Below are 17,140 nucleotides of genomic sequence, written 5' to 3' on the forward strand. Positions count from 1 at the left end.
CCAGGACGGGCTCCCACCCTCCAGGTAGCTTTTCCAAGTCACCAGCACCCTGGGTCTGGGCCTCACCCACACACCCCGACCCTGGGTGCCCTCCTGGATGGCTAACACCCTACACGGGCCCACGCAGCCCCCTCCAGGCCTCTAGACCCCAGGGTGACAACACATTGCCTTCTGCGGCCTGAGGGGTACGCTCGGCCCAGTACCTGCCCCCCTCCCCTGCCCCCACCCCCCGTCCCCTGCTGTGAGTTCCTACCATAGCCAGCAGGTCACGGCGCCCACAAGCAGAGAAGATGAAAACACAGGCTCCCAGCCATGGAGGGTCCAGCCCAGAGCCCCTCTGCAGAGGACTGCGGGAGGGGACAAAAGAAGGGGTGCACACCGGTTTCCATGGCAACTGGGAAGCCAGCCCGGCCTCAACCAGATCATCATGGCTGGAAAAAGAAATCTACGTCCTAATTAAAGCTGGAGAGGCCACCGTGGGGCGGTCACGAGAGAGGTGGAGGGAGCCGGGGGCAGGGAGCGACACAGGCTGGCTTCCCCCCCACCCCAGGTCCCCCCTTCCCTCGCCCCGTGTACCCCGGGCCCTCTGCCCTCTTTTACTCTCTTGTACAGTAAAACTCGGGCGAGGCCGCAACTCCGTCTGGGCCAGATGCCTCACAACTCCCAGTCCTGGCCGGGAGGTGTGGGGAGGGGGCTGCCCCTGCTGGAGAGTGGACGGTGCCCCCGAGCGGTGCGGTGGCAGCAGCATCAGCAGCAGCCGCGAGGCCCCGTCCAGGAAGCGGGGAGGGACGAGCCCCCCACCCATGCCCACTGGGCAGCTGGAGCGCGCAGGAGGCGGAGGCGCCTGGGGGGGCGGGGGCGGGGGCACTGCCTCTCCCCGCCCGCCCGCCTGCCCGCCCAGCCTCCAGAGCTCTGCAGATAAACAGTCTAAATTAGGAATTAAAACACTGCCTGCTCCCCCCAGCCACAGGCCGGCCGTATTTCAAACGTGCAGGAAACACCCCGGCCCCTGCCTGGAGCCCCCGCCTTCCCCACGGGGTTCTGGAAGGTCACGCCACGTCGAGGGAGCAGACCACCACAGGTCCCAACGAGGCACAACCACTCACCCTGGGGCCAGCGCCAGGCCTGGGAGAGACGGACAGAAGGGCAGGCCTCCCTGGGCCAGAGTCATGCCACCCTGTCCAGGGCTCCCGTGAGCCCAAGGAGGAGGCTGGCACACGGTGGGCGAAGGGAGCCGTCAGTGGGGGCGCGCGGTGCTGGGCCCGGTGAGCACCCTGCCCCTGCCCCGGGAGAGGCCTTGAGGGCGCTGGACTTGGCCCGGGCCCTGTGGAGGGCAGGGCAGCACCCCCGCCCCGAGCTCCAGGGCGCATCTGCTCACCCGCTCCCAGGGGGGCTGCGGGGGGGCTGGCCTGGAACAGGGTGTAGCCCTGGACAGCGTGCGCTCCGTGGTGGAATTCCAGGCATCAGACAGTCAACAACTTAGGACCAGGCCCAGGGACTGCCCTCTCTGCCAAGGCTCAGCCCGGGGCCAAGAGGCCAGTCCAGAGGGTGCCACCTTCCTGGGGGGGTCTGGGGAGGTGACTGGGGCTCAAGACCAGTGGAAGCAGGTGCGTGTTGGGAGCTGAGAGCTGGAAAGGCCAAATTAGCAATGACGGGGAAGTGCCCCCCAGCCCCTCCCTCTGTACCGTGCACCCCGCTCGGCTGCCGTCTTGCTCTGCCCTCGGCAAGGAAGAGCAGATGCTTCCTGGGGTGTCTGCTGCCACCCCCACCACCCAGACCCCATGAGGCCACATCTCTGTGCTTGGGAAGGGACCCCAGCCTCCTCTCTTGTCAGAACAACAGCCGCCCCCCCAGCCCCGCCCCAGCCCAGCCTGAGAAATGTCCGGTCCAGGCTGGAGGTCCCCGGACAGAGGGACACAGCCATGGGCCGGGCCAAACTCCTGCCCTCTGTGCCCCCGCCAGGCGACGGCTCTGCTACCTGGAATTACCTACTGCCTTCCCTCCATCTCCCCAGCTACCCAACCCTGTGGACATGCAGAGCCTCAGGCCCAGGGCACGTAAGCCCCTCAGCCTCCCTGGGACAGGCAGGGGCATAGGGGCTCCAGGCTGGCCTCCCCTTCACTGGGACCCCAGGGGTGGGGGATTTAGGCGCAGGGGCGGCACCAGGACAAGCAGGGCTCTGAGGGCCTTGTTTCAGGTCTGTGCTTCAGACCCTCACAGGCCAGCAGTTTCAGAGTGGGCGCTGCCAGGGGTCCACCCAGGCATGTGGCTGGCGGCACCCAGGGGCCTGGGACCGCTTGTCAGGTGGAGAGGGGGGAAGCTCCCCCAGGGGCCTTGCCTTGTGCTGGGGGGTGTGGGATGCGCACTGGGCCCCGAGGGACCAGAGAACCGAGAGACAAAGGCAGGGCTCAGCCAGCGGCTGGGGCTCTGGGAGATACCGCAGGGCCTTCCCTGCAAACTCCTGTGTTGCAGCCCAGCCCCCCGCACGGAACTCCGATGTGGTCGTATTCGCGGGTGGGGTCTTTCGAGAGGCGATGGAGGAAAAGTGAGGCCACAGGGCGGGACCCTGATCCAGAGCACATCCCAGTGAGACAAGAGCAGGACGGGCAGGCACAGAGGGCAGAGCCACAGGCGGAGAACAGGGGCCCGGGAGAAACCAGCACTGCCCACCCCCGATCTGGATGTCCAGCCCCCAGGACTGCAAGAAACACATTCGTGAGGTTTAAGCTATCCATCTGCGATGCGCTGCCACGGCCGCCTGAGCGGGGTGCTTCAGAAGGCATGGTCCGGGGTGTCCCAGGGGCCCCAGGACAAAGAGCCCCTGAGCAAGGGGTGGGGGAGGGTGTGCTCAGCAGTCTGAGGGGTGGGTACCCCCAGCAAACCCCTGAGCTGGGCACAGAGGGGCTCTCGGGTCCACGGATATACTGGGCATCACCCTGACAGGAACCCCCATTCCCACCCCTCTGCCCTCAGGGCCCTGTGGAGACCGCCTCCTCCAGGAAGCCCTCCCGGCCTGCAGCTATGCGCGATGACTAGGGAAGGGCCGCCTGCCTCCTACCCAGCACCCATTTCAGCAGCTCCAGGGTGTCCCGCAGCAGCTGGAGAGAGAGCTAAAACCCCAAGTCCAGTGGCTTCTCCGCCCAGACTGGAGAAGCCCACAGCGCACTGAGCCATGGCTGACCCAGTCCTAAAGCTGGACCCCGGGGGCAGACAGGATCTGTCCGCTTTCCGTCCCCACGCCGGCACCTGCCCTGCAGGAGCGTCTCAGATACTTGGGCCGGAGCAACAGAGCGGGAGACTCACTGATGTCCGCCTCACATGCCCACTACATGCGAGCCCAGGCGCCCGGCTAGCGTCAGAGCAGACCGGACACGTGGGCTCCTCGGGGTGGGCCGAGGGTGTGGAAGGTCCCTGCAGGATCCTCCCAACACAGGACACGGTGGACACCAGCCTCACCTCCCACCTTCATGCCCCAGGATTCTGGTCCACCTCTTGGGTCCCCCCCCCACCACGGAGCCCAAGGCAGACGGGCGTGAGCACTGGCCTGGAAATGAGCAGCCAGCTCTAGGGCCCTGGGGCCCTAGGCCTCCCGGGAACAAGCCAGATCCCTGGCTGTGACCACTCCAGCTGCTGCTCCCTCCGGCGTTCCGGGAGCACCTGCTGGTGCCAGGCCTCCAAGCACCACACACACGGGGGGCCAAGAGAAGATCCCACCCTCTGCGCTTTTTTCCTAACAAAACGCCACAGACTCTGGCACCTCTGCTTTCTGAGTCTGGGGAACCCCAGGTGTGACTGGTGGAGGGGGTGGAGAGGCAAGTGGCCGGGATGCCCTGGAGACAGGACTCCCAGGCTCTCCGGATGGGGGGCCGGGGGGTCTCCAATCCGGGAGCAGCCCTGGATGCACGAAAGCGCTTTATGTAACCCAGGCCAGGCGGGTAAAGCAGGAGCCGGGCTGGGGATTAGTGACAGGCGTTGCCACGGCAACCTGATTAGTCGGAAACATGTCGTCTTCGGGAGCACAGCTCGGGCTGCGCCGCTCCACAGAGGTAAAAGGAGACCCCAGAGATTCATTAGCAACAGGTTCCCATGGCAACCGCGCCAAGCTCATTAATAATTTTTTTTTATTCCTCGTGTGGGTGTTGAAATTCTCCAGAGGGCTGATGGAGAGATGGATGCCAGGCAAACACACGCCAGCTACTCCCACCCCCAGGCCAGCACCACCCGGCCCTGGGCTTGGCCCCACCCCACCTGTGCGCTGTCTGCGCACCCACCTGGGTGCCAGGATGCGGTGCCTCGCAGGCCACATGGCTCTGACGGCCCTGCCTGGACAGTCCATCCCAGGGGGATTCAGTTCAGAAAGGCCACTCCACCCAGGAGGCCGCCAGGCAGGGCCCCTTTTCTAAGCCAACTGGACAGCTCTGCCCACCTCCCAGTGGTCACCCTGGAAGCATCTATGGGTGGGCAGGTCCTGCTGGCTCAGGGGGCTCAGGCTCAGGCGGGGTGGGGTCCCTCCCTAGGGACTGGCGCCAAGGCCTCTGCAGACCACCGGCTCAGAGACCCGAGTTCGGGGCACACGAGGCAGGAAGGAGGTGCTGTCTGGGAAAAGGCTCTGGCATCTCGAACGACAGGATGCATTTCCCCAGAGCCCAGCAATTCCGCTCCTGGACACAGGCCCAGCAGAACTCGGACCACTCACGGCAGCACACATCACAGCGGCTGAAAGGTGTGACCCGCCATGGCCGCCACCACCAAGTGAACAAGGAACACGAGGTCCAGCACATCAGCCTAAAAGCAGTGACGCGCCATCGTCCTCCGGCCTGGACGGGCCCTGAGGACACTGGGCTCAGAGGGACACCCGACACACAGGGTCACTTGCGTGGGACTCCCCTTCTACGAAAAGTCCAGAGCGGGCACACCCTGAGACAGGATGCCGACCGGGGGGCGCCGGGGCCGGGGTGGGGCTGGGGAGGGCTAGCGGCTGACAGGGACGGGACTCCCTTCAGGCTGATGGATAGGTCCCAACGCTGACTGTAGTGACAGGCGCACAACTACAGCAAAGAGCACGGACCCAGGCGCTCTGCGTGGGCTGTGCTGATACGCGTCACACCTCGCCAAACTCAAAGGGGACAGTGGGCTCCTGGGGGGGACGGCCTGCACGCCGGGCCCCGGGGCCTTGCAGGGACCTGCTCTGACCCTCAGTTTTCTCAACAGTAGGCAGAAGTCGGTGCTGACGCCTGCCTCAGGGCCGAGACAGAGTAAGGGGCTCCCCATGGCAAACGGGTGAGCCTCTTGACCACTGTTCCCCTGGCCTGACGTCAGAGGTGCCCGGGTGCCCTCCCACCTGCCACATGTAGGAGAGTGATCCGGGGCCCAGCATGGTCTCCCAAGGGGCACCCCGGGAAGGACCTGGTGATGTCCGAGGGAGAAACCACACAGGGACTCCCTGCCTCTGGGTCCTGGTCGCACGGACGGGACACGCGGCCTTGGGCGCCTGTGAGACGCTGAGGAGTGGTTGCAGCAGAGGACTGTGGCCGTGGGTGACGCGAGCGGCCCAAGGCATGCTCTGAGCCCCTCGCGCCCCAGGAGGTGAGGCCGCTCTCACACCCAGGGGGCAGGTACAGCCTTGACCTCAGGAAGGAAGGGAGACCTCGGCAGGCGAAGTGGGAGCCAGGTGGGGACAAGAGCGCAGCCAGGAGGAGCTGGCTCCCCGAACCCTGGGCCCAGGCACCCCCTCCCCGACCCCAACGTCCAGGAGTCCATGGTCCAGGGATGTGCTTCATGATCCTTTGTACCCCAGGTCCCCAGGCCACCAGTCCCACCCTGCTTCTAGAATGTTCCTCAGGCCCCACCTCTTGTTCCTGCATCTAAGCAGCGCCGCACTCAGCGAATGGGGGTGCTGGGTGGGGTCCTTCCCAGGGACCCCAAGTGTCCACGCTCGGCCAGCCTCCTTCCGCCTTGACCCCACTCCAGATGGTCCACCTGCCGCCACCCCTCATGTGTCCCACCCTGTGCCCCCTCCCCACGCAGGTCATTGTCACCTTCTGCCCCTCCTCCGCCATGTGCCCAGTGTGGCATCCTCCACAGCCCAGAACGACCCTCAGAGCAGCGCTGGAAGGACACCGCCGCGGGTCCGGAACAGCAGGCCTGCCATGCCCAGGGCACAGCGCACGCGGACAAACGCGGTCGGCTCGACATCGCAGCAACGTGGCAGGCCTGCTCTGTGGCCGGAGCCGGCGGCTGCCCTGCCAGCAGCCCAGGGGACACGTCCTCGTCCATCTCGATGAGGCGCTAATGCAGGCTGACTCATCAGAGTGCAGCCGCCAGGTGACCACTTGAAAGACAAAGGGACAGGACACGGGATCCTCGCACCTTCCTGCAGGCTCCCAGGCTGCTCAGGGGACCCTCCCAGCGCCCCTCCTCGGAACAGCACCCGTGGCCCTCCCACCTACTGTCAGATGTCCCCACACCTGTCCCCCGCCCCCCAGGGCCCACCCACCTGGCCTCAGCCGCCCCCAGCATCCCGGGAGCAGCCACACTGCTCACACCCACCCCCTCGGCCTCACACCCCAGCCCTGCCCCAGACACTGTCCACAGGGACCAGTGCCTCTGCTGCCGCAGGTCTGGGGTGTCCCTGTCTGCCCGTCCTGCCCCAAGAGCTGGGCCTGAGGCAGGATGCCCACCACACCTGCGAGCGCCTGGGGCTGGGCTTCAGGCCTCTGGGGGAGCCACCTCGCCCCCAGCCACCTCGGGCAGTGCCTTCTAGAAGAGGACACAGGAGCAGCCTGAATCCAGACACCTCCAGAGCCCCTGCTGCCACAGCGGGTCCGCAGCTGGGAACGCGGCCCCTCACCCGCCAGCCATCCAGACTACATCCTGCAGGACACCCTCGGTCCCACCAGGCACGGCCAACACTGGGCTTCCTCTAAGGCTGATGCAGTCAAACGACCCCCTAGGAGCCGCGGCAAAGCCTCCAAGGGCCAACGGCACGGGGAACACTCGCTGAGCAAGTGGCTCAGCACTGCACAGGGGATTCTGCCGTCTCCATCCACCCAGAAGGCACCCGAAGGCCCAATGTCCTCACGGCACCTCCTCCAGAACGGCCCCCAGGATCCCCAGCGACACGACCGCTTGGGGTCTGGCCAGGCCTCCAAATGACCGATTTTACGGTTGGTTTTCTGTCTCCCAGGGGCCCTGCTCCTCGTTGGAAGGCCTGACATGGTTTCCCCCAGTAGGGCCTGGCTCTCCCAGGGGACGGAGAGGGGCCAAGAGTGAGAGACCAGGCACCACAGGACGGGGGTTTAGGCTATAGGAAGGCTTCCTCTCCGAGTCCGGAGGCCAGGAGCCCGTCGGCAGTCTGGTCTGTCTGGGGCCGTGAGGGCGCTGGTCCCAGGCAGGCCTCCGTGGCGGCTGCAGGAAACCCAGGGTGTCCTGGGGTGTGGCCGCCTCGCCCACGTCTGCCCCCACCCTCCCGCGGTCTCCCCGTATCTGCACCTGCTCCTCTTGGACTGAGGGCCCGGCCCAGGCTGACCTCATCCCAACCTGTGTCCCCAAAGACCGCACTTCCACGTGAGGTCACCTTCCGAGGTCCGGGTGGATGTGAACTTGGGGACACCCTCAAGCCAGTGCACTGGCCTACGCATGCCGGCCTGTGTGGACGACGAGCAGAGCCACACCTTGGACGCTGCACGCCCAGCCAGGTGCGGTCCCCCTGACACTGCCTGCCTGCCCGGAGTGCCCACCCTGCCAGGACCCCCTCTGCGTAGTGATGCCCTCTATAGGGCAGGGCCAAGACCCCAACACTGCCACTGTCACGTCCATTTCTTTGTCCCCTTCGTGGGCTCCCTGGAGCCAGCACCAAGAGCAGATCCTGGGAGGTGCGTGGCTTCAGGGGCCTGGCCCGCTCTGTGCCAAGCACACGGAGCTCCGGGGGATGTGGGTGCCCAGACCCGCCGACAGGCAGGCCCCTCCTTACAGACGCAGGCAGCACGGAGATCAAGGCCAAAACGGGCCCATCTGGTCCCAGGCCTCCCGGGGTGCCTGGGAGGGGCTCAAAGGTCACCCTAGTGGCACCAAGTGGGCGGCCTGGGCCTGGCACTTGAGAACCTGGGGGGCAGCTCCCTCCACGGGCACTGCCCAAGAGCCATCGCTGCAAGGGAGGCCCAGAGGAGTTGACAAAGCCCTTCCCCAACGAGCCCAGGCTGCCAGCCCAGGGCCCAGCAGATGGTCCCAGCTGCCCCATCTCCCTGGGCAGGATGGGGATGGCTGCCCGTGAGGGGTTGAGGGGCACAGGCCTGCCCCTCGGATCAGAACACTGGGGTCCAGAAGGCGACCTGTCTACCAAGGCCCCTCAGCTTTGGGGTGGTGGACCTTGTGGCCTCTGCCTTTGGTGCAACAGGGACTCAGCCTCTGACACCCTGACGGGGCCTGGAGCAGGCCCGGGCCCCGGGCTCAGAGCCAGCCCCCACCTCACTGCCCTGGACTCCAGGGACACACACTCTGTCCATCCCGGAGGCCCCACCACCTTCTGGAAGATCCCCTGGGCCTCCCCCCACCCCGTGAACACACCCAATGCTGCACACACCCCCTGCAGGCTGGGGCCAGAGCCGGAGCCCGGGCACCCTCAGAGCTGCTCCTGGGGCCAGGGCTGTGTCCCAGACAGGCCTCCAGAGCCCTCACTGCACAGACCTCTCACCAGCCAGCTGGACTGGGCTCTTCACCTTGGGAACCTGGTCTCAGCGGTAGGAAAGGAAAAGGTGATTTTTTTTTTTTTTTTGCCTTTTTGCCTTTTTTGCCTTTTCTAGGGCCACTCCTGCGGTATATGGACATTCTCAGGTCAGGGGTCTAATCGGAGCCGTAGCCACCGGCCTACGCCAGAGCCACAGCAACGCGGGATCCGAACCGCATCTGCAACCTACACCACAGCTCACAGCAACACTGGATCCTCAACCCACTGAGCGAGGCCAGGGACCGAACCTGCAACCTCACGGTTCCCAGTCAGATTCGTTAACCACTGCTCTGGAAGAGGTGATGCAAATGAAAAACAAAGGCACAGGCGGGGCCACCACCCAGGCTGGGGGACAGCAGCCACACTCCCCTCCTGTGACCAGGAAGTCCTGCCCAGCCCCCCTGGTGGGAGGGGCTCAATGACTCCAGGGGCCGCACCCCCCAAAGGGGCATCAGGGTGCCCCCAGCCCAGCCCCCAGCCAGCGAGGGGCTGAGATACAAGGGCCTCCTGCCGGGGACTCCACCAGGTGCATGTGGGCAGGTGGGGAGAGAGAGACAATGGCCACCCAGAAAAGGGGTGCTGACCTCCCGACCCAGCACCCCGACCTCACCTGGAGGCCAGCCGGGAAGGAGCACTGGCAGAACCCAGAACAAGGAGAGAACAGTGTGACAAATAGGCCAGCCGCCTGCCAGGCGCCTTGGCACTGATGCTGGGTCGGGCTTTGCCCAGTTCCAGGCAGTGGGACGGGGGCCATGCCCACCCAGGAGAACTGGCCTCCTCCCTGCGCTGCCAGCCTGCACGCCGGCCCCGAGCACCCAGCCCACTCTGTCCAGGCCCAACCACAAGGGCTTTCGTTAACATCTGCTCCCTACGTGCCTGCGCCCCAAGGAGAAGGAAGAGCTGACACCACGGGGCTGGTACCCCTGCACCCGTCAAGACCCGGTGGGGCAGGGGTCCCCTCTCCCCCAGGGCAGCCCTACAGAGGGTGTTCGGTCTTCTCACTGTTGGACCTGCCTGACTGGCAGAGAGAGAAGCGATGGGTGAGGCTGAGCGAGGGCCGCCCTGGGACCCGCCTTGGTTCTTGTCAGCATCATGCTGGCGGGGGGGTGCTTCTAGAGCCCCTCAAATCCCTCGCATCCAAGAGCCACTCGGGTCCTGGAGAGGCAGGCTCACAGCACGAGGCCCCTGCCCTGCACGGGCAGCTGGGAAGGACCTCCTGGTCATGGGAGGGGAGTCTAGCCACTGTCCCCCAGCCTGGGTGGTGGCCCCCCCTGTGCCTTTGGGGTGGGGGGGGGAGGCAGGGCCCTCGCTCACACTCCAATTTAACACACTCACCAACCATCGCCACTACTCAGGCTCCCTCCACAAGGAGCCCTCCCTGCTCGCCCCAGCAGAGGGGCCAGCGTGCTGGTGGCCAGGGGCCCCAGTGTCCTCGCGGCCTGCCGTCTGGCCACGCAGGGCGGGGCAGCCTCGCCTCGAGAGGTGTGAGAGTGTGTGGGGGGGTGTGTGCACGGCGGGGCCCCTCCCCAGCAGAACGACACCGAGCCGCTCCTCACTCTGCGAAGACAGCGCAGCCGAGCAGCCCCCATCTGTCATCTGCGGTGGGCGCAGTGCTCTGGGGACAGTGCCCGAACCTGCTGCCAACGCGTTAGGCTGGGCCGCTTCCCTCTGAGACCCATCCCGTCCGGGTGGGGGAACAGGGCCCTAAATCACTCTGCGTCTGCCACCGCAGGCGGGCGCCACCGCTTTAACTGCCCGCTGCTTGGGCACACGTGGCTCAGAGATGTTTCCAGCTCCGTCAAAGGCAACGGCTCACCAGCGCGGGGAGCGCACAACTAGTCTTTTGTGCCAGGGTTAAATACCCACTTACAAGAAGAGAGAGAAAAAAATATATATTCCCAACTTGGCGGCGAGGGCTGCCACCCCCTTCTGGGCGGTCTCTGGTCTCAGCGCGACACCCGCATAAATGAAGGTAACACGTCTTTCCCGCCTGACCTTGACTGCCAAGGCCAAGGTTTAGACTCTGGAGCCGGGATGGGCTGCTTGGATTCATCCCGGGATGTTTGACAGGCTGGCCCATCCCCCGCATTCCTTCGCATCCTGATCCTGACCCTGGAACGGGGAGTCCTGCCAGCAGCTCTGGGGAGCCGCCGCCTTGCCTGCTGCCCCGCCTGCTGCCCCAGGAAGGGGCGAGGAGCACCCAGACCACCTCTGAGCGCCCGTCATGCCAAGGAGGCGCCCTCTGAGCGCCCGTCATGCCAAGGAGGGCGCCCACAGCGTCCCGCAGTCAGGATGGAGACTGGGCGGTCAGAACGTGATGCCCGCTGCATCCGAGAGTTTCCTTTGAAGGCTGGCACCCGTGGCCACGTCTTCACCTTGGCCCCTGCCCCTGCGGTGCCCTCCACCCTCTCCTTGACTTCTCCCCAAGCCTGGTCCCAACACAGCTCTTCCCTCGGAGAACAAGCCCCAACCCAGCTGAGGCAGACCCCCCCCACCCCACCCCCCGCCCCCGACGGCTCCTCCCTTGCCCTCACAGCACGCCCCCACCTGCTTCAGCTGCACTGACACATTCCACCAGCCTCGGGGCCTGTGCGCAGGCCGTTCCTTTGCCTGGGACACGGCTGCTCCACATCCACCCCCTCCAGGTCTCCTCCCCCGACGGGTCCCTGTGTCCATCAAGCAGAGAGTCTCCCTGGCTCCCCACCACCACCCCAAAGCCTCCATGTGGCCCATCCCACCCACCCGAGCACCCCCACCTCGGTCAGGCCAGCCTCACCAGACACACACTGGAAGCTCTGCTGGGAGAGTCTTGTGGGCCCAGCACAGCGCTCAGGCCAGGAAAGGTTTGTGTAGGGAGACCGCCCTGAAATGAGTGCTCGCAGGAGCCCCTGTCTCACTCTACGTGGCTCTCCCCGCCCCCACAACGTCCCCATGGTCCAGCTGGGCAGCAGATGTGGTGGCCAGGGCCACACTTGGCCTTGCCATGCCACACACAGGGCATTAATCAGCGCTTTCTGGCCTCTGCCAACTAATCAGGCCACCGAGCTGGAGGGACACCAACTGTCTGCTCAGATACCAGATCGTACCCATAGGTTCCTGGGTGGGAAACGAGGCAGGGCTAGAAGCCTAGGCCACTGTGGAGAGGGAACCTCGGCCAGGCCCCTCCCTGGGCAGCATCACAGCACTGACCGTGACACAGACACAGCCAGGGCTCTCCCAGACGAACGCAGCTCAGCTCGCACGAATTCTCCCTTCTACAACCCCCCCGCCCCCCGCCGTCCCAAGGTCTTCCTGTTCCTTCTCACATCCACCCGAATGGCCCAGCCCAGCCACACCTCCTCCAGGAAGCCCTCCTGAGCCCAGAAGCCAGAATGAGGACACATCACAGCCCTGCTCTCAACCTGGGGACCAATGGGAGCTCAAGCCCAAGTCCAGGGACCCCGAGGGGCAGCCACCCAGGGACAAGGCTCCCCCAAGCCTGCCTCCTGCAGGCCTCCTGCCCGGAAACCCACTGCTGATCCCCAGGAAGCTCCCCTGCCATGGACTCTGATCTCCACTGCCACACGGTGGGGGAGGGTCTTTCCTTGGCTCCCCTCCCCTCCCCTCCCGCGGGCATACAGTCGGTGCTCAGCATGAAATCGTACCCCGGAGCAGGAGGTGATGGGGAGGCCTGGGGCTGCAGGCCACTCGGAGCCCTGTCCCCCATCCTTTGTCTTTCAAAGGAAGCCGGGCAGCGCCAGGTACTCCAGTGAGACACACGGATGCACCGGCCAGGGGCAGCCTGAGGATTCTAGGTCCTGAGAAATAAACACACCGGTGTCAGGATCGGGGGTGGGGGGTGGGGGTGGAGGGGAGGTGGAGGAGGCAGCAAGAACAGGTATGGGGGGTCGGGGGAGGGGTCTGTGCTCCACAAAGCGCTCAGGGGTCATGGCCACAGGATCAGGAAGGTGAGGACACGAGACCAGCCGCTCATGTCCAGCCTAGTGGGGCCAGATGGGTGCTGGGGGGCCGGCGAGGGCAGATGGGGGCCCGACCTTTGCCACGTCAACGCCCCGCATGTCCCCGACAGAACGCCCTTGCCCGCTGAGGGCCCAGACGCTGGCAGCAACCGCCGAGCCTGGGGCATGAGTCTGGGGCCCTGATGTCCACGGTGCGTTTTCAAGGACCTGGGCTCGCCTCCCTCGGCTCCCTGCCGGCACAGCCCTGAGGGTCCAAAGACTCAGACTCAAGAGCCAGGCTGGGCTCACCCTGCTCTACCCTTGTGACCTTGCCACGCCCTGCGTCCTCCCTGGGCCCTGCGCCTGGGGCTCTTGGGGCCCAGCCTCTGGGACACACCTCCTGGAGGTGCCCACCACCCCCAAGTGCCCCCGTGGCTGCTTCCCAGTCCCTACACACCCCAATGGGGCCACAGCCGGTCCCCAGGCTCACATGGAGACTGAGACAGGGCCCCCTTCCCAGCCTCCAGCATCCCTGGGAGGCCCCGCCCGGCCTGGGTGCCGGGAGGAGGCAGCTGCATCACAGCCGCACCGAGGAGTCAGGAACCCCGGGGGAGCCCAGGCAGAACACAACCCAGAGCAGCTACAACACACAGATCCCACCCACCCTCCTCTATAAATAAGCCTGTGTAGGAGAAACAGCGCTCGCCCCAAAAGTTCCAGCACAATTATATTTTCCAGAAGCAAAGTAAATCAATAAGGAAAACGCCGTCCTTGGAAGCTCCTTCACTATGAATCGCGTGTCCCTCAAGGCAGGGACGGAACGCACGTGCTCCCTCGTGTGGGGGGCCATCCACGCAGGGGTTCTGGAAAGTCCGGGCCTTAAGGAAGGCCTTGTCCTCTGTTCCAACCGCCGATCTTGTCCCGGCTCAGGGCTGGGCTGGGCGGACCGCCTGTGACTCTGCCAGCCGCCGGGGAGCGAGGAGCTGCTTTACGGAGTGTGGGTTCCAGAGCAAACCCCATTGTCTCACGTCCCTCTGGGCAAGTTTACCCTGGGCAGCAGGCAAGGCTCCGGGGAAGGACGGCAGGGCTGCTGATGGGACAGCCACCTGCAGGAAGGGACGCCGAGGCCCAGGAGCACCCTCCGGCCCAGGACAGACGCCACCGGGTCCCTGGAGAACCACAGCCCCCGCTTCTCACAAGCTGCTGCTCCTCCCAGGAACGAGAGGCTCCGAAAGCCTTGCTGAGGCCACGGGGTTCCCTGAGGGGCTGGTCCCCACCTGTCCGGGCTCACTGGCCTATTTTAGGCACCTCCACACCAGGGCCTGGCATCTGCTGGAGGCCAGCAGCCGTCCCCACACACTGGGGGCCTGACAGGCCCACCCCACTCGACAGATGCAGCATTTCCACAAGCGGGCAGGGGTAAAATGATCCTTGGACCTGAGCTCCTCCACACCCCTGCCAGCCTCAGCCCCCGCCCCAGCCCCTCACCTCACCCCACCTGCGCGTGGCAGCGCCCCACCTCCCCTGCGCGAGTAACACAAACAACCTTGCGAGCCGTCCCAAAGGACGCAGCCTGCCTGGAACAGCCAGAACACAGGGTCAGCCTCGGAAGACTCCCTGGGCCGCATGGGGACAGAGCAGCCAGACGCGGGGGCTGTCAGGAGAGAAACTGCAGGCCTGCTCCCCTCCCTAGCTGGTCCCACGAGTGCTTGGAAGTGACCTACACGTGGGGGGGGGGGGGAGCCTCCTGTCCCAGGGCCTTAGGGCACCCACCCCATCACCCACCACCTCCCCCAGTCCGGCCGCCTTCCCGCCAAAACGAGGTGGCCTGGCCATCTCCAGGCGGGGATCTGGACAGAGGACAAGCCTACAGCCACCCTGCAAGCTCAGCCTGGCAGCGGTCAAGCCCAACCAGGGGCTGGGCCACGCCGGGGGGTGGGGGTGGGGGGCCCTTGGGCCCTGGCCCCTCCCTCAAGCCACCATGGCTCTCTTCACAACCACAGAGGTCCCCTGACTCTGCCCAGGTCTGGACTTCAGGGAAGGAACATTCGGCGCTTGTTACTTTCCTGGTACAAATCCCTCTTTGGGGTGTGATGTCTGCACAGTTAAACCCACAAGGTAGGAAACACACACGCAGGCCTTCCTCCCTCCTGCCTCTTCCACGCCAGCAGAAGTTCACACGCGAGGTCCCGCCTGGCAGCCTCCTCTCCTCAGCACCGCACCTCGCTGTCGCACCGGATTCCCTCAGGCCATGGGGTGGGAATGCCCAGCGCCCAGAGCTCAGCCACTTGGCCACCAGCTCCACGGACCAGTGGGAGGACCAGCTGGAACCCAGCCAGCCAGGGCCCGCTGACCATCCCCAAAGGCTACCTGCTGGGGGTCACCAGACCTGCTACCAGCATCTCAGAAATGCCCCCTGCCCCACCAGCTCTGCTCTGGAACCTTCTCCAAAAGTCTGCATCGCTCTCACCAGGAGCAGAGAGGGTGGCCCCCTTCCTCTCTGGCTAGGGAAGCACTGGGAGAAGGGAAGGGGCACCAGCGTGCCACTGTGCGGTGCCAGCTGCCTCCCTGCCCCCCCACCCCCCACTGCGCATGACTTAAATCAGCCCCAACAGCGAGTTCAGCCGGGAAAGGCGAGTTCACAACCAACGTCCCCGCCTCCCTCCGCGGAGAAGGACCAGCGAGACCGCACAGCCTCCCAGCCCCCAGGGTCTCCCGGGCTCTCCCAAGCGCAAGGCGCCGGAGGAAAACTTTGCTACCTTAGTGAGGTCCCGCCGGCCCCCCTTCCCCGGCGAGGGTCCTGCCTCAGACCACACATGCCATAAACCCAGAGAGAATTACCGTCCCGACCGGCACCCATGGGGGCGGAGGGAGTTCCGATCTCCTCTCCCTGCCGACCCCTCTCCACCGCAAGCCTGCGGTGGCCTAGCCGCTTCTCTCCCCGCCCCTCCGGTCCTGAGCTGGTTCCGGAGCGGGGACACCCCATTCGGATGGAGAGAGCCGCCCCCGCTGCCCGGCAAAGCTCGGCCCGGGGCCGCTTCTTTCGGAGGAGGGCTGCCCTCCTCGCGCCCCTGCCCTGCGCCCTCCGCGCACCAAGCCCATGCTGGGTCCAAGCAGCCCGAGCGTAGGAGGCACACGCGGAGAGGGTCCCGTGCCCCGGACCTCCATGCCCCCCATCCCTGCGCCCCGGCGGCCCGGGAAGGATATGGGTTACAGACCAGCCGGAGACACCAGCTGCGCGGCCGCGTGGTCTGCCCGAGGCAGAAAAAGACCGTGGCCGCCAGTGCCGGGTACGGGACGGGCTGCTCCTCGTCGGTGCCCAGCTCCGCACCACGTTCGGTCGCTGGGCTCTCGGGGGACGACGCACTGGGCCCCGACCCCCGCTCCGTCTCTGATCCCGGCGCCCCAGGGCTCGCGGGGGATGCCGCCGCCGCAGGGCCTGGGGCTGGCGCGCCCAGGGGCACTCGGACCTCTTCGGCCGCTAGCGCGCCCTCGGTCATGGTGGCGGCGGGCAGCACCTGCGGGGGACAGGCAGTGACCGGGTCCCGGGAACGACACTCTCGCCTGCCTCGAGTGGAGCGGATCCGCGGGAAGAGCCACGGCCGCCGGGATGTCTTTGTCTTTTCTCATTAGAGACACAGGCACCCCCCGCCCCCGCCCGCCCCCTCCCTCCGGCGAGGGCTGGGCGGCCCCTCCCCCACTGCCGGGGCGGGGGCAGGCGCACGAGGGGCTCCCCCGCCGGCTGCCTCAAGTTGAAGAGGGTCCCGGCGCGCTGTGGGGCGCGCGTCCTCGCCGCGTCTCACCTCACTCCGGCGGCCGGCGGCGTCCCCGCGGGCATCGCCCGGGTGGCGCGGTCACCGCGTACCCGGCAGGCGCTCGGCCCCGGCTGGAGCGCCGCCGCCCCCAGCCCGCGCCCCCGGCCCGCGCCCCCGGCCCGCTGGCTCCCGCTCCGGCTCCCGCTCCGGCTCCCGCTCCGGCTGGCCCGGCGGCGACGGCAGCGGTCCGGCGCAGAGGGGTCCGCGGGGCGGACGGGCGCGGGGCGCGGAGCGCGGAGCACGGGGAGCGCGGGCCGGGCGGCGGGGCTGCGAGCCAGCTCAGAGCCGGTCCACTCGCGGCGCAGGAAACTTCGGAGTGAGCCCCGGGCGGGGCGGGGGCGGGGCGGGGCCGGCGCGGGGGGCGGGGCCGGGCGGGGGGCTCCGGAGGGGCCGCTCCCGCCCCGAGGCGCGCGCGCGCCGCCCCTCCCCCACCGCGGAGGTCGCCCCGACCCCCGCCCGGGAAGGCGGAGCCGGGTCGGCCCGCGCCCCCCGTCGCGCCCCCACCCTCCTTCCCGGGCGGGCGCTCGGGGCGCCAGGGGGCGCTCGCGGAGAGCCTTGGCGGGGGAGGGGGAGCGGCGCCGGCGTCCTCCCCGCCCCCAGCTGCGGGGGCGGCCGGAGCCGCGGAGGCGGGCCCTCCTCCTCCTCCCCCCTCCCCTCCGCGG

General features: G+C 66.8%; 1 protein-coding gene across 6 annotated transcripts in view; it reads right to left on the reverse strand.

The window, feature by feature from the left end:
- Positions 1-16,589, reverse strand: part of CACNA1H (calcium voltage-gated channel subunit alpha1 H) — a 57,197-nt gene extending 40,608 nt beyond the window's left edge. For 5 of the 6 annotated variants that reach the window (XM_021086868.1, XM_021086867.1, XM_021086866.1 and 2 more), the window contains exons 1-2: positions 16,467-16,588; positions 15,871-16,181 (exon numbers count right to left, since the gene is read on the reverse strand). In XM_021086868.1, the coding sequence (XP_020942527.1) occupies positions 15,871-16,163 (293 nt within the window). In that variant the 5' untranslated portion in view covers positions 16,164-16,181; positions 16,467-16,588. Of the gene's footprint in view, positions 1-15,870; positions 16,182-16,466 lie in introns of all 6 variants that reach the window. The other variant, XM_021086869.1, reaches the window with a different exon arrangement.

Source organism: Sus scrofa, chromosome 3 (assembly GCF_000003025.6).
Source record: "Sus scrofa isolate TJ Tabasco breed Duroc chromosome 3, Sscrofa11.1, whole genome shotgun sequence".
Lineage (NCBI taxonomy): Eukaryota > Metazoa > Chordata > Mammalia > Artiodactyla > Suidae > Sus > Sus scrofa.